The following is a 26,739-nucleotide window of genomic DNA, read 5'->3' as shown; positions in this document are numbered from 1 at the left end:
GGAATGACATAAAGGTGAATAAATGATTACAGATTTTTCATTTTTAGATTAAATATCCCTTTAAAAATGAAGATGTGTAAAAGGTAGAAAGGTCCAAACCAGGAATGAAGATCAGCATTAAATATTGGTATTATGGGTAGTAAAAGGTCGATACATAGAGCGATATTTGACTATTTTGAGATTTTCGACATTGACTGATAACCATGTCAATCATGTTGAATAACAGAACTTTGAAATTGACAGTCATGTCAATTTATAAAGACTTTATTTTAACATCTTACCAAAGTACACATTGTAAAATAAAGTTTAATTCTATTTAATTCACTTAATTTTTACAATTTGTGTACATCTGACACAATGTGTAATTTTCAGTAGACGCACCAAAATATATTATGGTTTTCAAACAGGTTTCTTAAACAGTCCTCCATCTGTTATTGTTCAAATAAACAGGCAGTCACTCCAATATACAAATAACTCATAATAATATTATTAAAGCAATACAATTTTCAATAAATGTTAAAAAAACTATTAATTAAATTACTGACAGATCAATCATCGAAATGGTTGCATCACTACTCTAAACTCATGCCATTTGACTTGAGCCAGAATTGTACATATGGGGCAAATAAAAAAAAATAAGATACAGCAAATTTAAATTGTATTATGCATATATCAGCATTACACGATTGGCCACCCAGATCTGTAGATAGCAATTCTGGCCAATGAAATGCCAGTCATCCACTAATTACGTGCATTAAAAGTTGTCAATTTTCCAACTCCCACGATTCTTAGCCTCCTACATGCCAGTGATTCCATATAAGTGAGTAATAGAATAATATGACACATGCTGATTGGCTGTGGCTCCTTAGATGAGTAGGCTGATATTTGGAGGTCACGGTGAACTGTGAACATTCCTACAGAGCAGTCGTGTATTACCACGCTGTGAATTGGGAATATTTCTATGGTGCTGTTCACTGAGGATGCTCCTTCATGGGCCATCATGATCCATTTCATTTTAATGACCAGCGAATGCTCGTTTGATTCACTACATTAGTTTGAAGCACAGAGTGACAACATTGCAGGCAGAAGCTACGTGTGTACATCGCGGTTGGAAAAATGAAGGCATTTACTCTCATTAAGCCAGTAATTAGCTATTAGCCTGTACGAGAGAGATGCTTTCATTCATACAATCTTTTTTCTTTAATTTTGTTTGGAGTTCTTGTTTATCCTGATATTAATCACTAACACCCTAAATTTTGTCCATGCAGTGGTGAAATTATCAATGCCGTCAATACATCAATAGATTCACCTTTCCAACAAAGGAGGATTTTATTTTTCCCCGAGAGGTACAGCTCAAATTCTCTAAGGATCTTCTGCTACAAAACACTATCGTAACTGCAAAAACTGAATGAGATGTGATAAAAATGCAGTAATTAATCTTAATGTGGTCTGAAGTCATAAAAGTGCAGCACGTAAAATGGCATAAGCCCCACTAACTGATGCGAGGGGCTCCAATCCCAAACGATCGGCTCAATTAAAAAGCAGCTATTCTACTCGACTGACAGTTTAAAGGGTCATCAATAAACACTCATCTCTTAAATAATGAAAGTGCAGCACTGCATGATTAATTCCATCCTCCTTAGCCATCTGTCCCTACAGGATACAGTGAATGAAATTATCATCTACACAAGGGAGCAAACAGCAATAAATTAAATGAGACTAAAATTAAGAGTTTTACATGTTTGCAAATGAACTTGCATGGTCATTATCTTAATGGCAGCTACATTGAGATATTCTGGGGGGAAATCACCAAGAATGAATTGCGCCATTTATTTGCACACACTGACTGCGTTGTTTTAGCAACGGATTCACTAAAGGCGTTATGCAAATTAGGTAATATCTCAAACAAACCCCACAATGGCCTAATTTGCAGGTTGCTACTGAGTAAGTACTAGGTCGGGCAAATTGGGCAAATTCAGAATTGGGCTTTCAATTCCATTAGTTGGAGTTTGAGTTGAATTGGCCACAATCACAGGAAGTTGAGCTGGAATGAAAGAAATTGTAGTTCAACACAGATAATACATTTCAGGAATTCAACAGTTCTTATACTCTGACCCACAATGAATATGATGAAAAATACAAACTAAAAGCAAATGCACATATCATCCTCCTGGTTTTTAAGGCCTATAAACCTTTATAAACTTTTAAAAATGTTTTTTTTTTTTCAACATTCAAAGTGTTTCTTAGCACACTTTGCTTTTTAGAAAAAAAATGCTGCATTCTTTGAAATTTATTTACTTCCTTACATTCAAATTCAAATTGAAATTCTGCAGCCGGTTTGCTACCTTAATTCAAATTCAGTAATCAAATTGGAATAAAAAAAAAGCCAATTCAGTTTAAACTGGCAATCTATCATGACCCTTGTTTACATAGAAAGGAGGCATGTTAATACAATAACAATTACTTAAATGAATAGTTCACCCAAGAATGAAAACTCTTATCATTTACTAACCCTCATTTAATTCCAAAACCATAAGACTTTTGTTCATCTTAGGATCTTGATGCAAGAGAACTGAATTTTGTTCTTGCGTGTCAAGCAAGCACAGCTGAGCTTCTGTTTAGCATATTTACTTTGCTCTGTATGTTAATCAATCTTTATATGCAAATAAAAGCCTAATTATATCTGTTCATCATATAAAGTGAACATTAAAAGACTTTTTAAACCACTCCATTCATATGGATTACTTTTACTATTTCTGTGTCCGAAATCGTGTACTGTCTAGTAGGTAATACAAAGTTCTGTCATGAAACTCAAGATGGCGCAGGCCGATAGGTTCTAACTCAATCTGACATAATGACATTATTCACGTGGCGCAGCTGATTGGTTCTTTTCGTATCAGCAGCCAATGAGCTTGCTGCTCAAACATTCAAATACTCGGCTAGTGCCCACTGTAGCAGTTGCAGCACGCTTTAGAAACCCTCCACCTTCCCCAGCTCCACTTGTATAGATCTGCTACAGGGTGATTTCATGTATGTTTTATATGGGGTTGTTTCATATATGTTATATGTACAGCAGCAGTATTTCTTACATGCTCACAGCAGCATGTCTGTAGATGTACTGGCAGTAGCAAGTTTCTGTTCTTGCCCTGCAGGAGCAGAAGCGCAGCAGATCTATTCCACCAAAACCAAACACTTTGACATTTCCATGTATATTACCATGCTAAACTCTCCGAGAGTTGTCATGGCAGAACTACATTTGCTCCGTGGCTGTTAAAAAGTATGTTCTATGAATGTGTGTAGTATGAATAAAATGCAAATGTACCACATCCGCCATGTTTTCACTGTCATGTGACCTATCAGTTGTGTCGCTTTCACAACTCCCATGGCATCATGGGATAGTAAAGTCCATTGTCTATTGGATGCGCACTTCAGAATCTTGCTGGTAGTAGTAGGTCATCCGGGTACTTTTCGCCTGCTATTTTATGAATACTATGAATTCGGGCATACTACTTGGCTCGCATAGTTTTTCGCCTAGGTTCGCCTTGGTTGCAGGGTATGTCTTTATGAACTTTTTGAAAAATTTGGTCACATGAGAATACCAAAAATATCTATATTTGCATTCCGAATACAAACAAAGGTCTTATGAGGGTGGGTAATTAATGACAGAATTTAAATATTTGAGTGAACTATTACTTTAAATACACATGGCACTATTTAACTGCAGATATCGCATGCTTGAACTAGATTTATTGTGGTTTTTAAATAAGACGTAAAATGGTGCAACTGTTACATTTTTGTCTTATAAAAAGACAAGCAAAACATAGACCAATATCCAATCACAGAAACATCATAAAACCTATATCATTAGTCAAGGTGTGCAAGCAAAGTAAGCAAATGTGCACTGAAAAGAAAGTCAATATTTTTCTGTACAGAGTCATCATAAAATTTACATGCAGGCAAAAACAACCGGATCTTCAAAGGACAAACTTCGGAGAGGAGAGGAGGACCCCTCTAAAAGGTTCAAAGGTATATTGAAAGGAAATGCGGTACTGTGAAAGTTACTGAAACATGCTTGAAACTGGAGAATAAATAAACCATTGAGTTCAACCACTCGCAGTGTCTACTGTAGCATTTTTTTTAGGGATTTCCTACTTTGGATATAATTGTACACTGGTAACAGCATATTCAAAGCAGCATAAGATGAAAGGACGTCAGTGTAGAGTGTCTGTAAACCCTCTGCTTGTCAAAATGTTTAGACTGAACATAAAAGAGCGAGATTGTCGTACCCAGCGATCGCTCTGGGGATGAGTTTTTTTAGCTCCAGAGCTTTTGATGTAATTTCCATGGTTGGCAGGACACGGCATCAACTTTTTTTCCTGATTGCATATTCACCACGGAAGATAATTTGTGCAGTCAGAGCACAGTGGTTGCTCAAGGGTAACAGTCTCCGTTAAAAATTGGGAATGGATGAATTTTCATGACCTGTCTGAGGGGATTTAATTCTAGAAATGTGACAGGAGTGAGTTATAATGGCTGCTTAGGAATGGATGCGGTGATTCTGATGTGAGTGAAGGCTAATCCTGTACATGAGAGAATGGAGCCGGGCCCGAGTGTTTACCTTCTGCTCATCAGTGTGGATGATGACATCACCAGCACCATGCAAGCCACATGACACAGTCACATCATACGCACGCACATGATTGGTTGAAAGGAAATTGGAAGAGGTTGCATGAAAGATACAAAAATACAGAAAAATATGTAAACTATTTGAAAAAAAAAAAAGATTCAAGGGTTAGAACAAACTGCAGAGAAACACAAAACCAAGCAACTCAAAATGGCTTTAATCACAAAGATCACAACATTGAGCACAGAAGCAGAGACACACTGAGCAGGATTTCCTCTGAGAGATTGAGCATATGGTTTGATTTAAACACAACTGAAATTAAATTATTTGTACATATTCTGAAGAAAATGTGAGTGGTGCTTGTACAAAACCTGGTTTGGTATGGAGTGGTTCATAGCGCATTTCTCAGCAGTTGCTATGCAGCTGCTTGGCTGTCACTGTGTTGCTACGCAGTTGCAAAATTTTTCTAAGTGGAGTGTGTTACTAGGAGGTTACACAGTTACTAGGGTGTTCTTGGTGGTTGCTTAAGGGTTGCTAAGTGTTTTGAGTGGTTGTTAGTGTGTTGCTAGGGTGCTTAAATGGTTACTACAGTGTTCTTGGTGGTTGCTACTGCAATGCTATTTGGTTGTTGAAGTGTTCTGAGTGGTTGTTGGAGACTTTCTTTCTAAGCAATTGCTAGGGTGTTTTTGGTGGTTGTTCAGCATGTTGCTATACAGATGCAAAATTGTTCTGAATGGTTCTTAACATGTTGCTATGCTGTTTCTAAGGTGTTCTTGTGGTTACTATGGAGTTGCTAAGTGGCTGCTAAAGTGTTCTGGGTGGTTATTTTGGTGTTGCTTGGGTGGTTACGTGGTTACAGTGTTCTTGGTGGTTGCTACTGCATTGGTATTTAGTCGTGGAAATATCCGGAGACGTTGTTAGAGCCTTTCTTTCTAAGCAGTTGCTAGGGTGTTCTTGGTGGTCGCTAAAGTGTTCTGTTTGACTGCTATGGCACAGCTATGTCACTGTTTGGTTGCTATGGTTGTCAGCATGTTGCTATGCAGTTGAAAATTTGTTCTGAGTGGTTCTTAGCATGTTGCTATGCTGTTTCTAAGGTGTTCTTTGTGGTTGGTACAGTACGTGGTTGCTACATTTTTCCTAGTAGTTGTGTGCCTGCCAAGTTGTTCAGAGTGTTTCTTAATGTGTTGCTATGTGGTTACAAAGGTGATTTCAGTGGTTGCTAAGTGTTCTGAGTGGTTGTTAGTGTGTTGCTAGGGTGGTTACATGGTTACTACAGTGTTCTTGGTGGTTGCTACTGCAATGCTATTTGGTTGTTGAAGTGTTCTGAGTGGTTGTTGAAGTCTTTCTTTCTAAGCAGTTGCTAGGGTGTTCTTGGTGGTTGCTCAGCGTGTTGGTTGTCAGCATGTCGATATGCAGTTGCAAAATTGTTCTCAATGGTTTTTAGTGTGTTGCTATACTGTTTCTAAGGTGGTTGCTACTAAGTTGCCATGCGGTTGCTAAAGTGTTGCGGGTGGTTATGCGGTTGTTAAAGTTTTCCCAGTGGTTGTCAACGTGTTCTTGCTGGTTGCTAGGGTGTTGCTAAGTAGATGCTTAAGTTCTGAGTGGTGTATAATGCATTTCTAAACAGCTGCGAGGGTGTTCTGGCGGTTGCTATCTGGTTGCTATCTACCAGTAAGTTTACGGAGTAGTTGTCAGTGATCTGCTATGTGGCTGCTAAATTGTTCTGAGTGGTTCTTAACATAATGCTACACAGTTCTTAGGGTGTTCTTGGTGGTTGCTAGGGTGTTGCTAAGAGGTTGTTCTAGATGGCTGCTCAGCTCTAAAGGGCCCACCACCAGGTCTATATGACATTATATGGCTTGGGTCCCTTTCTTAAGTTTATGGGACTTTTCTACCAGTTTTATCATCTGCCAGGTAAAAAAAAATGCTTATTAAAGTAACAAGACTGCTTTTGCAGGACAATTTGAGGTGTTAATCAGGTGCTCAGCACAAATGGTATGGAAAAAGTTATGTATTCAACTGTAATACTTAGTTAAAGGTTTGTTCAAATCCTGTATGATAGTGATGGCTGCTTATGCAAACATTACTGATAAGTTGTCAAATCATATTTCTCAATAAAAAACAGAGGAAACACTGAAGTATTGATATAATACCTGAGGATCATGCATTAGTTTTTGGACAAAGCATGTGATACTGTAAGCACATCACACTGGATCTCAATCACTAAAGAAATATTTAAAGTTGCTAAACTTGAAATACTTTACGTGTACTATAATTGGATTAACTGTGTGTTGCCTAAAGATAAAACATGCGAAGGCTTTATTGCAGCCACAAAACTAGAGCATAATACAATATTAACTCTTTATATTACCTACAGAAGGATCTTTTTGGTTTCGCTTTTAATATTATATAATCATAACTATGAAGATCACCATACAGCTGCATAACAAACCTGTGTCCTCAGTGTGAAAATGAAAAATCCCATCTAGGGAGCAGATGAAAAAAGAAAACGTTCACTTTTATTTAGTTTGATAACTGTAATGGAGGAAAAAGCTAGCATATGAACTTAAAGACCCCATAAGAGCACATGACAAGCCCTATTATCTTTAATGTGTTATTGTATTTCCTGATGAAAAAGGAAGGAGCCTTTAGTTTGTCACAACCATGATGGTTTGATACTTGCTACTGCTAATCAGAGGCAGGTAATGTTAGAGGATAGGACATTCTCATTCTAAAGAGCACAAAAATTATATTTTAATTTAGTAAATTTTTGCGAGTACGATAACATATGGCTGATCTCATAACAGACATGGACTTAAAGCCATAAAACTCTCATCTTGATTTCATGGGGTCTTTAAATCCTATAACCACTAGACAAGATATTACCAAATAATAAAATACGAAGAAATACGAATGATATCAAAAGCCAATGATCACAGGGGGACTTACTTGTGTAAGAATACTCTAAAGGATCCGGTGGAAAATGAAAAAAAAAAACAAACAAAAAAAACCATACAAATGGGAAACAAAATATGGGAAAAATCACATAAATTGACAGGATGAAAAAAAAAAAGAAAAGTCTGAAAATGTCAAAGGGTAAAAGCTGGTAACAAGATCAGACAGCAATACTCTCTCATCACTCATACTTTACCTGAGTTAGAGTCATTACTCTCTGGACTACATTCTGGAGATTTCAGCACTAAATGGGTTTTGTTTCATGTACTGACAGGAAATAAATCCCAGTGCACAATGGGTTGAGTATATGATGTGATAATGGCATTTCTGGAAGTCCAAAACATCCCGCTGATCACACAACCACCAGGGGGAGTAAGAGGGTAGATGTGTGTGGTGATTATAGTGATGAGAATATCAACACAAATCACAAGAATATTCTTGTGGTTGATTGATTTTTATTGATGTTTTGTGGAATGTTGGCAGAATTTTATGTCCTGTGTGAGAACAAGATGTTCTGTTCTTACCAGTCAGATTTCTTGTAGATGAATCAATTATTGATATAAGAAATCATTTATGAAAGGTGTGACCAGTGTATATGAATGTGCTTAGCAGCAATAAACCTGCCAAGCATTTATTATTTATACACAGTAATTTGCAAATGCATCAAGACCAGTGTTCTCATTGCACTGAATTACTAATATTACATTAATATGTAGTCCTTTGTGATCTATTTCTATGCAATGAAAGTCAAAATTCGCAATTTTAATGTGAACGTGTTGTAATATTCTTGTCAGAAATGATAGAAATATGCTGTGGCAGTTTTTATCTTACATTTACAGTAAATCCATAGGCTTCTACCTACGAATGATTAAAATAACCACCAGGTTTCTCTTCATGATGAATAATACATAACTTGTGCAAAAAAAAAAAAAAAAGTGCAAACGCTGGATAGCCAAGTGGGAACTGTTTATACATTGTCAAAAAATGTCAAATACATAAAACCACCCTGGTGTTGCCTAGAAAAGCTGGTCCTTCAAAACTCTTGAGAGTCGTCACAGACGAGCTAACAATTACTCTGAAGGAGCAACAGTTCAGTTCAGTTCAGCTGAGAACAGAGTAAAGGTGAGCCAGTCAACCATATCAAGAACTCTACATAATACTGGCCTGTATTGGAGGGAGGCACAAAAGAAGCCACAGCTCAAAAAGAACCATGCAAAAGCCTGTCTGGAGTGCATGATAGTGACAGAGTTGCAGTCAGATTTTTTTTACTAAAAAATGGAACTGTCTAGATAAAAAAAAAAGGGGGGAAAGTTATTAGAATATATTAAATAAAAATAAAGTAATCTATCTATAAGTTTTTACTGAAATTTTTTTATTTTTATTTTTCAGTTTAATGTTAGTTAAAATAGTATTTTTGTTTGTTTTCATGTGTTTTACATTTTTATTAGTTTTTTAATGTCTATATACTTTTTATTATTTTCTTTTTATTTATTTATTTACTTACGTACATATGTACGTACAATTTTCTGTTTTAGTTTGAGTTATTTTAGTACTTTAAGTTAAACTAAAATAAAATGACAAATGGCTTGGCAACTAGCTGAAATAATCTAGATTTAAGACTAACATATTTGAAATTTAGCTAACATTTATTTTATTTCAAGCAACGATTTTTTTTTTAATGGTTTTAGTTCTAATTAACAATAATAACCCTGATACGGTATTAGTTATTCATTAATTGATAAAAATACACACTTAACCTTTAATATAATGATTAAATATTTATAATTAAATTAATTAATTAAAATTATATAATGTCATGCTGTAATGCCGGATTTGTAATTCAGTAAAATGAGAGAATTGGTCAAGGGACTGAAAGTATGTTAATATTCAAACTACTTAGGTCATTACGCCCTACTCTTTAGCACCATGAGCACAAACTGTATCTTTTAGCGTCTGCGTCAGCCAAAGACTTCACACTAGCTGGTGATGAGGTGTGTGGGCCGTCACACCACGCTGCGCTGCTGTTGAAAGAACCATGTGCTCCTGAGAGAGAGAAACGTGATACTCACGGACATGCTCGGTTTTGAAGACCAGTGACTGGCTGCCGTCGCCTTCGCCCTTGCCGTTAATGGCAGACATCTTGACTTCGTAATCGGTTTCGGGTTTAAGGCCGGTGACTGTGACTGAACTCAGTCCTGCTGGGAAGCAACGAGAAGCAGATTTAATCAAAAACCCATTAATCAATTCATAAACAACAGCATGCATGTTAAATGGGCAACATAAAACCTTGCCACTGAACATGAGGAAATACATTTGACATTTAAAGCTTCCCAGCGTAGATTGATGCTGCCATTCAACATCATAGCTAAAACATTACTTAAAGGGATATTTCACCAATAATAAAAAGTCTGTAATCATTTATTCACTCTCATGTTGTTCCTTCTTCTGCAGAAAAAATGTTATCTTGAAAAACGTTGGTAACCCAATAGTTTTGGTTACCATTGACATCCATTGTAATAAACTGACATTTCTCAAAATATCTTCTTCTACTGTATGTTACGTAGAATAAAAGTCACACAGGTTTGGAATGACATGAGGGTGAGTAAATGATGACATTCAGCTTTTCCATTACAGGAATACATTACATTTTAAAATATATTCAAAAAGAAAACTGTTATTTGAAATTGTAATAATATTTCACAATATTACTATTATTATTATTATTATTATATTATTAATTTTTATTGCATTTTTGATCAAATAAATGCAGCCTTAGTGACCATAAAAGGCTTGTTTCAAAAAACATTGAAAATCTCATTGACCCGAAACTTTTGAATGGTAATGTATGTTAATGTGACCACAGATATGACATCAATACCATCATTTCTGAATTAATAATTTTTAAAGTATAGTTTCCAAAATGGTCTGTAACATGATTGTTAAAATACTACATCTATATACTATTCTCTTATTTCAAAAGAACAAGAAATATTCTGTGCTTCTATGATACAGTTTAAGTCCATTATTAAAGTCGACAAACCATGCAGTGTTGATAATCCACATAATATGGATGGTTTTCTCCATTTTATGTGACAGACTCACCGTCTTGCACCTCATAGACTCGCTGCACCCATTTCCCTCGGCCCACGGCTCTCCACTCAGCTCGGTACTTGAGCACAGGAACTCCTCCAGTGGACTCGGGCTCCTCGAAAAGCACCTGAGCCGTGCTGGAGTACGGCTGCACTTGTCACACAGGTTTGGAATGACATGAGGGTGAGTAAATGATGACAGAATTTAAATTTTTGGGTGAACTATGCCTTTAACATATATTACAGGGTCAATTTTATTACTTACTGGACCATTTATGGGACATAAGCAGAATACATTTCTAGTAAATTGGATGTAAAACCATTCCTAAATCAATTGTTTATTTTCTGCTTGTGTTTCGTTACATGCAAACCTAATTCATTCACAGAAATAAGTTCACAAAATAATTGCATAATAAATACTATACACTTTTGTTTCAAATTGATTTATTATTTTCCTTTAATCTAGTTATAATGTTAAGGTTCTGGCACCCAAAAACAGACAATTTAGTTTTTCATGATCATTCGAAAAGCACCTGAGCCGTGCTGGAGTACGGCTGCACTTGAGTGATGGACGGCGCCGAGGGCACATCTGCATCACAGGGGAGACACTTTACAATACACAGTGGGAAAACTGCACTTTAACAGCTTATGCCCAATTATACGGCCTGATTGTACGGCTTTGTGCTTCAGCACCACTTTTACAGGAGGAAAATTTGAGCTATTGTATTGCACTTTATTGAACAAAGTCTACAATTGCAGGTAATTCAAAAATACAGTACCTCAAAAGCAAAAAGCACCCAAACACTGTCAATGCGATTTTCTACTGCCATAAATGACTATATTGTGTTTGTTTTGAGATCAATACAGAGCAACAGACCAGCTGGGATCACGATGAACTCTTTGGATTCGGTCCCGATCTCATTGGAGGCAGTACAGTTGTAGTTGCCAAAGTCGCTCTGAGACTCTGGATTGACCTGGGACAGATCAAGCGAATGCATTAACCTCTAGTCTCTATCTCAGCATTTATCTTTCAAACATGCATTTTATCACTGTCATTCCATTAGATGTGTATTTACTCCTGACAGCATTCTCCCTGTGCTAAAATACTGATAAGACGCATAGGCTGCAGTGATGCCCTACAGCAGCACTATCCCTTTCTGGGTGAAGCTCACAAAAACAGGTCCAGGTCACATTTCACCCCAAAATCAAAGTAAATAATAAAAAAAGTGGGTAAAATATTTAAAATACAGAAAATGAAGCTCGTTTTCAAAACCATATGGAGTGTTCAAATCGTTCTTGTGTACATCGACTCAAATTTCATTCACATGAAATCTGTGACTGCTTTCCCGCCTACTATAAACTAACTACAGCAATAAGCAAACAGCATTTGGGTTTACGCTGTAAGGGAAATAAACATTACATTGGTTGGACCTACTGAATGAACATATCCAGTCTAAACTAGTGGTATTTATATACTATTACAGTTTTCATTAACATTTTGAATTAGCTTTTATTTTTGTATTTTTCCATTTTAATTTTAGCTTAAGTTTTAAAAACATTTCTATAAAATGTTTTGCTTGATCATTTTATTTATTTTTTAAATATTACTAATAAAGTTTTAGCAATTTTGTTTGTGCTTTTGCCATTGTGATTTTAGTTGAATTTTTTGTCATTTTGTTATATGCGTTTGACATTTTATCTTTTTTTTTAGTTAGTTTTAGTCATTTCTGATGTTTGTTTAGTTTAATTTTTCATGTAATATTTATATATTATTTCAACTTTATTATATAATATGATCTAATATAATATAATAGAGGATATGCATATTTGGATAATGGATGGATGGACGCATAATCTTTATAATATAATATAATATAATATAATATAATATAATATAATATAATATAATATAATATAATATAATATAATATAATATAATATAATATAATATAATATAATATAATATAATATAATATAATATAGAAACCACATTTCTTTCTTTTATTTAGGGGCGAAATCTAAGCAGCACATATTGTTTGTCCAGTTTTCATCCATCTGGGTTCATGTGAATGTTTATGTTCTCATGAAGGTGTCTGCGTGGGTTGTACCTCCAGGTAGTTGGCGGAAGGCGTGTTATAGATCTTGATATTGGAGATGTTAGCGTTAGGCAGCTGGACGCCGTCTCGCAGCCACGTAATAGACACATTGCTGGGGTGAGCCAGCACTTCACAGCTGATGTTGGCTGGGTTGCCCTCCCACGTGTACACCGTTACTGAGCCCAGGATTTTCGGGGCGTCTGTGATGAAAGGCAAAGCATAAACAAATAAAAACAAACAAACCTGCCGGTAGCCCTGACCCTTCATCTACCTACCACCCCTCTACATCCGCTAAGGGAGAACGAAGCCTCCCCTCTCATTACCGCTGATGCCTTTATTCTGAGAATACGGTGGTTAAAGATCAAAATGTCCAGGGCTTAAACGTAGAGTGCTGAAAACACAGCGCTGTGTGATGTTGAACACATCTGTTCACGGCAGTACATAAAAGCCAATCACGCTTCACTGGCTTCAAAAGGCCCCTCCTCCGAGCAGCGTCCCTGAATAGCATGCTGGGGGGAGACTTCAGGCACGATGCTCACATGACATACGCGATTGGGCCTGCGTTCCCTCACAGACTGCGTGTGAATAGCTCCCGGCCCGCTGAGATACTGTTCTCACATTCATCAGAGCTTCAGATGTCATTAGTCCCATCACAACAATACACGCCTGGTACAAATGCACTAAACATGCGAAGAGGGAGGCTGGTATTTTCACAGCATACGCCGGCGCTAATGTGAAAACAAATACAAATAGGCGCAGTGGGGGCAGCACAATGAGAGCGAAAATGGGTGGTAATGCTTTGTTTGCTATCGATAGCAATTAAGACATTGAGGGAAGAGAGTTCTCCATTTCTGATGTTACATCAATATAAGAATAGTAGAAACAGAAGTAAATTGGTCCATTTTTGGTCTGAACTTTGTCTTTGTTAGCAGAATTTAGTGCTTAGATTAAATGCTACTGGATATTTAATTTGAGACAAACAAAAACAATATTAGGAGTTTGTTCACAAGCATAAATATCTGCAGTATATATGCACTAAACAGACCAAACTTCTAGCATTAACTGCCTCATTTTCATTAATCAAAAATGGCATTTATTGTTCTAACCAGACATGACACAACAAAACATCAAACAATAAATTTGGTCTCTTCCATGCAAATCCTAACCACTATTTTGCTAACCAGCTTGATTAGCAACAGGACATTTTGTCGGTCACTGGGTTTTTATATGACGCGTCAAGCTAGGTAACCCCACCCACTGTAAAATATCATTGGTCTAAAATTCAGCTCCAAATATCAGATATACAGATATTGTTGACCAGTCAATCACTGTTAATAATTGAATCCATTAAGCTTTTCTAGCATCAATTAATCAATTTCACCCTCAAAATGAAAGTGCACTGAAAAATGTATTAGAAAAACACCAATATTAGCATTTCTTAAGCAAATGTATTAGAGATGCACGTTATATTGGTTACATATTGGTTATTGGCTGTTATTAGAGATTTTTTTTTTAAATTACCAGTATTATACTCCATATTGTATATCAGCCAATACTGGATATTTAATTGTGCATGCTTATTTCTTCTGTTCTTACTTTTTGATTCCTTTTGCCAACATCTAACACTCACTTAAAGTTGATCTTTAAAATAATAATAATAATTCATTATAAAGGTGAAAAATGTTGGTTGACCGAAACGTTGCTCATCAAAATATTTTTGTGATGATGCAAATATAAGTAATGTGTGGGATTTATATTTTTCTTTATATTGTAATTTCATCCAGTGCAGCTATGATTGACTCAGGTGTCCAAGGCACAATATATTTTTTGGATTATACTTATTAGTGAAATTTACATTAGCCATCAGTTATCAGTTGTTTGCCATGAAGGAACTAAGGATCCTCAAATGCAAACTGTGTGTGTTTTGCTTCAAGAGAGCAATCATACACTTGCTGCCGTGTGTTTTGAGTTTGAGCTCCGTCAAGTTAATTCTTTGTCGTCTAATTTTTTTATCTTAAAATCAATTTTATACACGACACAATCTGTATTGTTAAAAGCGCTATATAAATAAAGGTGACTTGACTTGACTTGACTTGTTGTTTTACTTTCTTTCTTTTATATTAATTTATTCATTCATAATAATTTATCATTTTATCATTTCATTTAATCATATAATCATTTATCAAGTACCAAAAATAAAAATATCGGTATCGGGCGAGTACTGGAAAAAGTGGTATCGGTGCATCCCTAATAATAATCATTATAGCCATTTATATACTAATTTCATTGATTTATTAATTGACTAGTTATTTATATTATATTATTGTTTTTTTTATATTATTTTTCCAATGTTGTTTAGTGTTATGATGTGTGGTTTCAAGGGATGTTTGTCCTCATGAATAAGAGATAAGAGGCAATATTTATGGAAATTCAAGGTTTATGGGATGCTGTTGTGAAGCAGTTTGGTATCACACTACTGAGCACTGAAACATACGCAACTAAAACTATTCAGTAAACTCTGCTCCTTTTTTATCATCATCACTGCATCTCCTGCTTCTGCTCTTCACTGGCTTTTCTCAGTCAACTGCTTGGCTGATAGAAGACTGTTAATACAGTTTTGGATACCAGACAAACACTGGTTTTTGGAACCAGACAAGACTTGCTGTTAACGGTTTTTTGATATTAGACAATTTTGCTGACTAGTTGTTCTGTTATCAGACAAAACAGATATTTTCTGACAGGATCTGGCATCCAGGGCTGAATCTGATATTTCTGAAATGGAGGCATGATCTAACAGCCATCAGTTATTATGTTCAGTTACTGGCCATAACATGGAAAAAAAAAGCAAGAATATTAATATATGTGCACCCTGATAATGTCGAGGGGTGGCTGTAGTTTTGATACATTAACTAGCATTCTCTACTGAGTTGCCATATGCTCTCTGGACTGCAGCCAAATGAAACATATGCCTCTGAGGCAACAGTACGTGTGACTGATAGAAGCTAATGAGGCTACAGATACTATAGACTCACAGCGCACTTCCAGATACACAGGCTGCGCCATCTCTCCGATGGCGTTGCGGGCGGTGCAGAGATACTCGCCGGCGTCGGTGTACTGAGCGTACTTCAGGGTGAGAGAAGACACACGGGCGTCACTGCGGACCAACACGTCACCATCAGGATTCTGAACACAGAGACAAGAAAGAAAAATTCCCTGAAAAACTCATACTTTTCACTTCCTTCAGCCATTAAAACAACAGTTTCCCAGAAATGTATATTCTGTCATCGTTACTCACCCTCATGTTGTTTTAAACACATATGGCTTTCTTTTTCCAGCAACACAGGCTGTCAAAACGCCCCTCAAAAAAAAGCACCATAAAAATTGCTGTATGGCTTCAATAGACTTTAAATATAGCACAAAAGACATATGAACTACTTTTGGGTACTTTTATGGTGCTTTGATACTTTAATTTGGTCCTTTTGGGAGCTTCTTGTCATAATATGCTTTCATTTTGTGGACAAGAGCAACTCTAGATAATCTTTTTAGATAGTATTTTGTTTTCTAAAGAACTTTTGGAATATACGTCAAGATGAATAAATGATGACAGAATGTTAATTATGGGTTAACTATTCCTTAAAATTAATAAACAGGTTTGCCATTATCTTCCTAAACGTATTATATAGTTTGCAAATAACGCCACTTCAATGCAATAAATAAATAAAAATAAATTTATCTACTTTCAGAGAAAATGGCCAATTGAACAATTCTTCATTTTTAAGTATGTGAGGATTGAAACAGGCTGTATCAGAGAAGCAAACCCGGTAAAAAGAAGGTTTGCTGAACAGCAGATATAAATAAGAGTCTTTTATATGCTGAGTCTTGGAACGAAGATGTGAGGGGGGAACATCAATAATGCAGACCATAAGGTAGGGGAAGCAATTTCTAATCCGTTGTTACTTCAAAAGCAATGTCACATGATCTCAGCTGGCTTGGACCATTTTACAACATCCCAGTGCTCATTTTAAAGACAAGCATAGATCTTAACATGCCAAGCTTGCATTTTCTTTTAGCTTGCTGTTCCACTTAACCTTGTGGTTCTTATGAAGATGAGTGGCATCTATAACCAACGTCTCCTCAATGACTGTGCAATTTGCATATAGCGGGGGAGTCAAACACACAGGGGCCCATGGGGGGGGATACAGCTTGTGGAGGAGTCTGATCCGATCCACAGGTTGAGTTGAGAAAACTAAACAAAAGAAATGTTATTTTGCTTTATACATAAATGTTTGATTTGACACGTAAGGATGTTTAGATATGTTACTGGAAAACAAGACAAAATACGGGTTATATATATAAACTACTGTACTGTTGGAGTTTTTCTAATGCTTTTGAAAGATTTCTTATGCTCAGCAAGGCTGCATTTGTTAAAATACATTAAAAACTATAACATTGTGAAATATTATTATAATTCAAAATAACTATTTGATATTTGATTATATTTGATAAATATAAAAGTTCACAATAACAGCATTTATGGAATTTTTTTTTAATAAAAGTACTAATTTCTTCCAAAGAGAAATCTTACAGACTATCAGTGTTGGGGGTAACGCTAGTTACGTAATCAGAATACATAACAAGTAAAGTAATGCATTAATTTTACAACAAAATATCTGAGTTACTTTTTCAAATAAGTAATGCAAGTTACTTTGTTTTCCTATTTATTTATTCACTGACACCTCTCCTGTCCCGTGTTGCGAGAAATTGGGAGTGAGGGGCAGAGGCACTTCATTCATACTGAGGCTTATTCATTTCACTTTTGGTGTGAAAGGGCCTTTACAGTTGCCAAAAATATAAGTTTTAGGTTTTTTTGTTATTAAAAAACAAATAAGCAAGACCAGCCCAGGTGAAAAAAGTAACACAAAACTAACGTAATGCAATTAATTCATTGTTTTATGGAGTAACGCAATACAGTAATGCATTATTTTTAAAAGTAACTCTCCAACGCTGCTGACTTTTATGTTATATATAATTATTTATTATTATTCATATTATATATATTTATGAAATATAAAGTTGCGTTTAGTCTAAAATAATGACTTTACACCCCTGGTGTAAAACGTTGCGATCATGTTGTACTTAAAAAGCAGTACTAGTGTAAGACAGAACAGCAAAGAGTGCTGAGATCTAGCGCATAGCGATACAAAAATGTATAAAAAGAAAAAAAAATGAGGAAGTGATTTGTAACAGCTATTCAAATTTCGTTCATTAGAGAGAGAGAGAGAGAGAGAGAGAGACTATTTGCAGTGCAAAAAACTGAATACTTGGGCTGAACAGATCTCAGAATGGGTGGAATTAACTCACTTTTCCTTCACACACGCACACAATCTCAGACAGGACGGTAATGAGGAAGACTTCATCAAGCACAACATTAGTATTCCCCGCTCCACTTGAAACTGAAAAAACTCCTCTCTCTACATTTCTGGTCAGCTGCTGCCCCTTCCACAAACTTCGCTATGAATGAACTCGGCAGAAGCTTCGTGTCAGAGACAATAATCATGCCGATGTTGTCCCAGGACTGAGTCACGCTTACATATTGGCCTTTTCATCCAAAAACCACCCAACAGCCACCCAGCAGAGCTGACTGGGCTAATTGAATAACCTCCTAATGGGAGCGCTGAGCCCCGTCCAGCCCATTTCCGGCCCTCTTTCCCACAGTTTCCCTCTCTGCTGTGGTCAAATGGCCAGACCGTGACCCCCTGTGCCATAGGACGTGCTCTTGTCTCTGGAATCTGGTTACTATGTGGTACTGGGGTCAGACCGCGGTCTGTAACACTGAATCTCTACGACAAACAGCTATACATTTCAATCAGCACATTCAACAGACTTTATCTCCCTTTCTTCTCAGATAAGGCTCTATTTATTCATTTGCAACGTGAGAACGCCATATCATTAAAGTTTTAGAGCCACAGTTTTCAGCAGAAAGGTCTTTTTAATAATGCACGCTTGGATGGAGGTGGTTTCCTCAAATGTCTATTTTTGTAAGGATGGAAAAGGAAAAGTCTCGGTGTGAACAACAACAAAAGCACTTTGTGCAACATCAATTACTTAAAAGAAAAAAATCATCACATAACACTAACAAAAAAGGACTTTATAAAGCTTTATCAAAATATGAACCCTTCAAGAATGCAGTCTAATGATGTCATAATGAAAAGAAAAATGATGTCATAATGACGTAATTGATTAGACACAGAATGGAAAAGAGGCCATGCACTGAATATAGAAAGTGAAAACTACAACTACATCATTCCACTCTCAGATTAAACAAAGCTGTCATCGTAATTCAGTTGACAGATCTGATGAGATTTCAGAGATTTGATCTGATGGGAAAGAAAGAGGTTTATGGAGTTGATGGCTATCTTCATAATTTAGTTTATGGAGACATGGATATGGAATCTCTACCTTGTGCTGTTCAGGTCGAGTCCAAGAGGCCTGCAAAGAACACAGACAAAACAACACAAAGAGGCAAAGCAGTCCTTTAGAAGGAATCCTCTGTTATTGAGAATAAAAGCACTGCACATTAAAATACATTTGTTTATTGATTAATTGTATGGACTAAAAGTGAAATATTACAAAGGTATATTGCAAAAAATAAACATGAAATAATAATAATAATAATAAAACATCATATTACGAAGCAGATTAAATGATATGTTGTTTTGCTCTTATTTTAGCATTACTCACTCATTCAGTTAAACAGTTGTTTATTCTGGTTAATTCAGTTCTGCTTACACATACACCATAAAATAATAAAACAAAAGTAATATAAAAATTATTGTTGCTTTACGAAAAAACATAGGCAAAAAAAAATAATAATTTAATAATAATTAAAAAAAAACATCCGAATTTAATTGAAAACAATATGAATTTACTTGAAAAGCAAAACTGAGAAAAATTCATCTTTTAGTAAGTGTTTTTTTATTAGATGTTGACCGGTTAATCAGTTATGCCGATTAATCGGCACCGATAGTCGATTGCTGGAACAATAGTTTAATAGTTAATAGTGGAACAATAGAACAATAGTTATGTGTCCTTTTATCTCTCAAACATATGTACTTCCTCTTTTACACATACACACTGTGAAGATGCTACTTCTGGTGAGGAACTGACACCAGACAGCTAGACAAAAACATATGCACATATTATTTGCACCTCATAAGCAGCAATTATATTTATTTCATACCATATAAGGTAACGTATAACTCCTGAATACTTTGATTGGATGTCCGAGACATTGTTTGCATAAATATTTTATTCCATTTTAAAAGTATGGTTCAGTATGTTTTTTTTTTAAATTTTATTTACTTTTTATTTTACTTTATTTCAGCACTGTTTTTTATATTGTTTTTCGATAAGGTTTTAGTTTTCATTCAGTATCAATTTTAAAAACAATCGGTTGATTAATCGGTTATCGGCCAGTGTTGTCCAACTTAGTTAACGGTAAAATCCACTGCTGGTCAACCTCTAGTTTTTATTACCCTTTTGGCAATTTTTTTTCTCCTTTTAGTGAGGTTTAAACAAGACTTATTATCCATAATTTTGCTTCTCAAGAAAGTTTATTTTGTTTTAAGGGCATTTAGATATTTATACTGGAAAACTATATAAAACACTGATAAAAAATGATTTTTGAGGTGCATTATGATCTTAAAAAGAATGAGTTCTTTAAAAAAAAAAAAACTTCAGTGTTATTAATAACAACATTAAAAAATACAATAAAATGCTGTAAGTAATGACTTCTTTTACATTTTGCAGATAACAGGACCACTACATTTCTACACTCTCAAGAAAAAATAAAAAAAGTACAAAACGTTCACTGAAGCGATACCCTATGGTACAAAAGCTAAGAGGTACAACTTTGTGTCTTATTTACCTCTAAATGGTACATATTAGTACCTAAAGTAAACACAGATAAACACTTCATGCAATCACTTTCCCTATGAAAGTGGCTGAAGTTTTCTGTGGACTCACGGCACTTCACGCGGAGGCTGAGCGTGCACATGCTTAGCAACACGATGCAATGGACAGGAAACCGCTTGACATGCTAGAACACATTGAGATTATCACCAGACAAAACACACGAAGAGCAACAGGCGCTAATCGAACGATGCCTGAAATGGTCTGCGCTCTGTGTTAGTGCACTTGAGCACAACAATGTGTCTCTGTACCATGCTTGCAACAACAAAAAAAGCCAAGAGTTGAACAGAGCGAGTCATTTTGCAAGAGCATCAGAAAAAAAAAGCGAAACTCTTGCAGGGTTATTATGATGACAGCAGGCTGAGTCTGCTAGTCTTGCAGCTTTCATTTGGCTAACTACCTCCCCGGAGACCCGCGTGGGATAAACAGTTATGATCAATGCCTTTATTCTACAATGCCGTCTAATTGCTACTAATTACAGTTAATATCTTAGTATAAACTGAAGCCCTAGGCTAATGACGAATGCTTGTATGCTATTTTCAGGCCTGATAAATTACCAGAACAAAATGAACAAGCTGATTATGTAAATGAAATGTTCAGGTTATTGTTGATATTATTACATGATGATTATTCTGATTACATCAGGTGCCCAACACCTCAGGCCTGCTCTGATCTCTCAAATGCACACAATGAATCTGTGATGATTACCATATGAATGGAGAACAAATCCATATGCGTAAAGCAAATCTAGAACTTGGCAGCTTATTCAAACGAGTTACTGAGGAGTGAATTATTGGTGTTAATTGTAAAATGCAAAACCACAAGTAGAAAAGTGTGTGCAGCGTAGTGAAGGAGGCTGGAGCACATATGGGATAAAGGCATGAAAGTGCCTTTTTCAAAAAGTATTACTTTCTTAATAGGGTCATATCAATCTTTTTTATTATTTTATATATTTGTTTTCATTGGGATTCTCTATGTTAGTATAGGTTTTTGAGGCAAAACACTTATAATTTACTCATAATGCTGCCCCCCACAAAAAATAAAAAAATTAGATCAGATTGAAATGAATAGGAATCATATTTAAATAAAATGTAGCTGCTTGTTTGGGTTCATTTGGGAGAAGAGTACATTAATGTTCAAAAGTTTGGTTTTTAAAGGAAGACTCTTATACTCAACAAGCTGCATTTATTTTCTCAAAAAATACAGTAAAAACAACAATATTGTGGATATTATTACAGTTTAAAATAACTATTTTAATATATGTTAAAATGTAATTTATTCCTGTTATGTAAATCTGAATTTTCAGCATCATTACTCCAGTCTTCAGTGTCACATGATCCTTCAGAAATCATTCTAATATGCTGATTTTGATGCTCAAGAAACATTTCTTTTTATAATTAGTGTTGAAAACAGTTGTGCCGCTTAAATTAATAGTTCAAAGGAACATATGCATAGTGAATCGCACATGAACTGACATCATAATTTTTTTTTTTACAACAGAGAGGGAGGAGGAATTAAATATCCTTTTAATATTTTGGAGGAAACAGAGATACATTTTTTCAAGATTTTTGATGAATGGAAAGTTCAAAAGAACAGCATTTATTTTGAATAGATATCTTTCTTAAAGGGGTCATGGCTGCCGCCATGTCGTGAAGACGCTGTGTGCTTCGTTGTGAAAGCGAAACTACTTTGTTTGGTCTTCCAAAAGAGGACGATATCTGCTTCGTCATGCCTAGAGCTGATCTTTGCTGGTCGCTGAGGAAATACATCAACTTAGTGCTGTGGATCGCCGGATCGGCTTTCACCTATGAGGCACTGGGCTGGACAAAAGTGAAGCGAACGCGGAGAGAGAGAGAGCGACAGTTCACGAGAGAGGCCGAGTGTGTCCGAGAGAGAGCGAGATGCGCGAGAGAGACCGAAAATGTGCGCGAGAGGGACAGACAGTGCGTCCGAGAGAGAGCGAGAGTGCGCGAGAGAATGCAGACAGGGTTTTATGTTTACGCGGCGCGATGCAACGCAACGTGTAAAATGATAGTATAAGTCATTATAATCAGTAATTATGTCCCCACTGGATGCAACAAATGCCTCGTTTGTAATGGGTTTTAATTTTTTTGTCTCGTTGCTCCGGCCGGACACAGCATCAACAGTATGGTGAGGGGCGTAACATTTCCGTCACACGCTTGAGGTATTCGGCCAATCACAACGCACTGGATAGCTGGCCAATCACAGCACACCTCGCTTTTCAGACCGATGAGATTTGTAAAAATCGACGCGTTTCAAAAAGGTGGGGCATAGAGGAGAAACAATAATGTACAGTATGTGGAAAATAATGTGTTTTTTTTAACTTTAAACCGCATAAACACATTTCATTACACCAAACACACAAAATAATTTTCTTTTTAGCAGCATCATATGACCCCTTTAACATTATAAAAGTCTGTTTCTTGTGATCAATTTAATGTGTCTTTACTGAATAAAACCTATAAAATTATATTTTTTCTTTGGGATAACACTGGGCATTGTCTTTTTTTATTGTGACTACTAACAGATCATTAACACCATAAATATGCAGCAAATTTGTCCTGAAATGGCATTTTCGGCTGCTAACCTGTTATGCCTTTTATACTTGTGAAGGAGAGGTAACAGTGTATTCTTTAGGTGAGAGAAAACACCACTGCTCTGAAAAAGCAAAAACACTTCAAGCTAAATCTTGGAAATCTGCTCCTACTTCACACCGTTCACTTAATTTGTTTGGAAGGACATGCAGAGCAGCAGCTGCTACACAGCCAGACACAGCACAAGTTTTCTGCTGCTGGTTTTACTCTTATAATTAGCATTTTGTTGTTAGGAAGGGAATAATATCTTCTATTCTGCTTTCTCATTACATTATCATAACTGGACAGACCAAATTTTTGAATCAGTGTCACTGATGTGATACCAAAAACCTGGAGATTTCAGAACAAGTCGTTTCTGCAGCTTGGTTTAAATAAAAGGAGTTTTAAATTCTTAAAGTGAGTATTTTCATAGTACAATAAATTCTTTCATCTCAGAAGATCAAAGGGAAATTGATTACTCCTATGAAATGATCCCTTCAATACATTTCTTTTAATTTTCTAAATCAGAAATGCAATAATTAATAACGTGCCACAGACACTGATGAGAGCGCAAAATTTGTATTTAACCTGGAAGATTCCTTTAAACTATTCCCTCTTGCAGGATAAAAAAACATCAACACGGCTGCTGTGAAAATCCTATGCTCCAGTGGAGCTACCATGAGAGGGACAGTGTCCATATCTCCGTTTCATCAGATCAGCTACAGTTTGCCAGGAAACACTGTTTACCAAGCTCAGGGGATAGGTGGCTTTTCACTGGCTGTGGGGTCACTGGCACAAATGAACAAAGCTATCAATGACGGCACTAGCATAGGGCATTCATCTGAAAGAGCATTGTGTCTGAAAACAAGAGCTGCCCTACACATGCCCTGCTCTTCCTGGAGTGTGTCTGTGGGGTTTAGGAATAAAACCCTCCCTAAACCTACAACCATCTCAAGCTAGACACACTTTTGTACTGTGTGATCTTATTACAGTCTGTCTATTTTAATACTACGGGTCCGGTGAAAAAATAAAAAAAATAAAAAAAATAAAATTCTGATTATTCACTCATAAAACCCATGGTCATTCCAAACCCATATGACTTTCTTGATTCTGCTTTCTGCTGTGGAACACAGGTGTTATGTAGTGAAGTTATATGTTATGTTGTGTTTTCTATTGTTGATCAAGTAACATTCTAATTATTATTAATTAAATCAATAAAAAAAAAACAGCCATGCTACTTACAATTTTTGTGAAAACCATGATACATTTTTTTCACAATACTTTGATGAACAGAAAATTCAAAATAACAGCTTTTACTTGAAATAGATCTATCTATCTATCTATCTATCTATCTATCATCTATCTTTGCAGTTTTTCATTAAAAATTTAAACAAAATAAATAATGCATTTACTTCAGAAGTAAAACTGTAAATTATTTAATAATTTTAATAATAATGTAATTTATTTATTTATTTATTTTTTAAATAATTAATAATTTTATTATTTTAAGCATACATCTCAAATCTTGTTACATTTTGTTTAAAAAAAAAAGAAGAAGATTATTTGCATTGTTTTATTGTATGCAGCTTGAACAGTCTGCTCAATATCTCCTTTTGAATTCTACCCCCAAAAAAGAAAATCATACAAGTTTAGAATAACACAGAAGTTTCATTTTTGGTTCCCTTTCCCTTTAATGTGCTCTACAGATTTCTCAAAGGAGACCCAGAAAGGAAGGCACAACTGAGAAAAGACAAGAGAAAAAGTGGCTGATGTATTGGTCCTTGTTCAGAGGTTGAATTCTCCTCTTGTCTTTCAGCCGGATTGTGATAAGCTGTGGTCCGTGGCCAATTCTTTATCGCCCTGCTGCGCTCCTACCCTGCCATTTTTATGACCTGCTCATTTGTCTGGTACCTTGGTAAGTGGCTCAGAGACTGCAATATATGACAGTCCTCAACTCATTTTTTATTGACCCAACTATTACAATCAGAAGATAAGATACGATTTGGGTCTCTTTGAGGGAGAAAACATTCATTTTAAAACGACAGGAAACTCAAGACACTAAAGGATTTCTATGCACATATAAATGCAGGTGTAATACATGACACACAGCTGTGTAAAAGATGGCACGGAGAATGTAGAAACTAGGGCTGGGCAAAAAATCGAATGCGATTTTCATGCGAATCTCGTCAGTAAAGCCGCTTCTGGTGATTAGTAGTACAAATCGCAGGCGATTCATTGCCGATTATGAACGCGATTTTGTGTAGCTTGTCAGTGATCTACGGCTCTGTGTAGCAAAAGCCGCTCCATCTGAACGCATGTGCTGGAGATTTACTACTCATCACCAGAAGCGGCTTTACTGACGAGATGCACATGAAAATCGCATTGGATTTTTTGCACAGCCCTAGTAGAAACATGCATCACGCAGAGCAAGAAGATCTAAAGCTCTAGTAAATATTTTCAATAAACCCTTCCCACATCCTCGAGCAAAAGAAATAGTAGCCATGACAATGAATTATTAAAAAGGCATTCCACATCTGAAGCAACCAGTAATATATTGTTGTGAGGAAAAAAAAAAAGTTTGTGCAACCAAGAAATTAAAAAAAATCCCACTTCAAGCATGTGATGTTCTTTATAGCACTGTTGGAATAGCAAAGTCACACATTCAAAAATAATTAGCAGCGTTATGGCAATTTGCTTTTCACAACAAGTGACTATTAGAAACACTAACTGTTGATTGTCACAGGTACAGACAGCATGAAACAGCATTTGCATATAACTTCAGTAATGTGACATTTCTGTAGGGATTTCTAGTACATGACGGACACTGCTATGCTCCTATCAGCCATCAGGAGGTTTGCTAATCATCCCAGCACATGACTCCAATATTCTGGGTCGACTTCCTGCCAGTCGTGTCGTCATCTACTCAGAGGAGTGATTAAAGATTGATCCAATCAAGAGACAACAAAGCTTTCTTTGTATCAAGGACTGAAAAGGTTCGTTCACAACATATAAAAACCACGATGTCTTGTGACCACCAATGAATAGAACTAGTATATCCAGCAGGAAAAGGATGAGTAAATTAACTAGTGCCCTCAGGCCCGCAACACGGGATCTAGACGTGACTAACACATGACTCCCATCACATCTGCTTCCTGAAACCCCAACGGACCTGCGTCCTTATGTTACAACCAAAGAAACAGAACCTTGCATGACGATTTTAAAAGACAAACCTTTAAAAACTCATAAGTAGTGAAAATGTATCCACTGTATGTGTTCTGCCGTATATATATATATATTCGATGTGTTTATTGAAACCATGATATTTTAATATTTGACTTATAACTCTTTTTAGCAGACAAAGCATTTAATATGTGTGTAAGATAGCTGAAGTTTAGTATCGGGTGAGAGCT

General features: G+C 36.0%; 1 protein-coding gene across 1 annotated transcript in view; it reads right to left on the bottom strand.

The window, feature by feature from the left end:
- The window catches only part of LOC107699886 (neural cell adhesion molecule 1-like), a 125,923-nt gene that overhangs the window by 10,517 nt on the left and 88,667 nt on the right, over positions 1 to 26,739 (bottom strand). Inside the window, exons 10-19 of the mRNA XM_016501310.1 lie at positions 19,224 to 19,253; positions 15,797 to 15,947; positions 12,777 to 12,964; positions 11,546 to 11,642; positions 11,202 to 11,257; positions 10,682 to 10,796; positions 9,649 to 9,774; positions 7,574 to 7,588; positions 7,077 to 7,109; positions 4,619 to 4,621 (exon numbers count right to left, since the gene is read on the bottom strand). Coding sequence (XP_016356796.1) covers positions 4,619 to 4,621; positions 7,077 to 7,109; positions 7,574 to 7,588; positions 9,649 to 9,774; positions 10,682 to 10,796; positions 11,202 to 11,257; positions 11,546 to 11,642; positions 12,777 to 12,964; positions 15,797 to 15,947; positions 19,224 to 19,253 — 814 coding nt within the window. The remainder of the gene's footprint in view (positions 1 to 4,618; positions 4,622 to 7,076; positions 7,110 to 7,573; positions 7,589 to 9,648; positions 9,775 to 10,681; positions 10,797 to 11,201; positions 11,258 to 11,545; positions 11,643 to 12,776; positions 12,965 to 15,796; positions 15,948 to 19,223; positions 19,254 to 26,739) is intronic.

This window comes from Sinocyclocheilus anshuiensis, unplaced genomic scaffold (genome assembly GCF_001515605.1).
Source record: "Sinocyclocheilus anshuiensis isolate Anshui unplaced genomic scaffold, SAMN03320099.WGS_v1.1 scaffold891, whole genome shotgun sequence".
Taxonomy (NCBI): domain Eukaryota; kingdom Metazoa; phylum Chordata; class Actinopteri; order Cypriniformes; family Cyprinidae; genus Sinocyclocheilus; species Sinocyclocheilus anshuiensis.
Note: the sequence above shows the minus strand (reverse complement) of the source record. Positions and strands in the feature narration are given on the sequence as shown.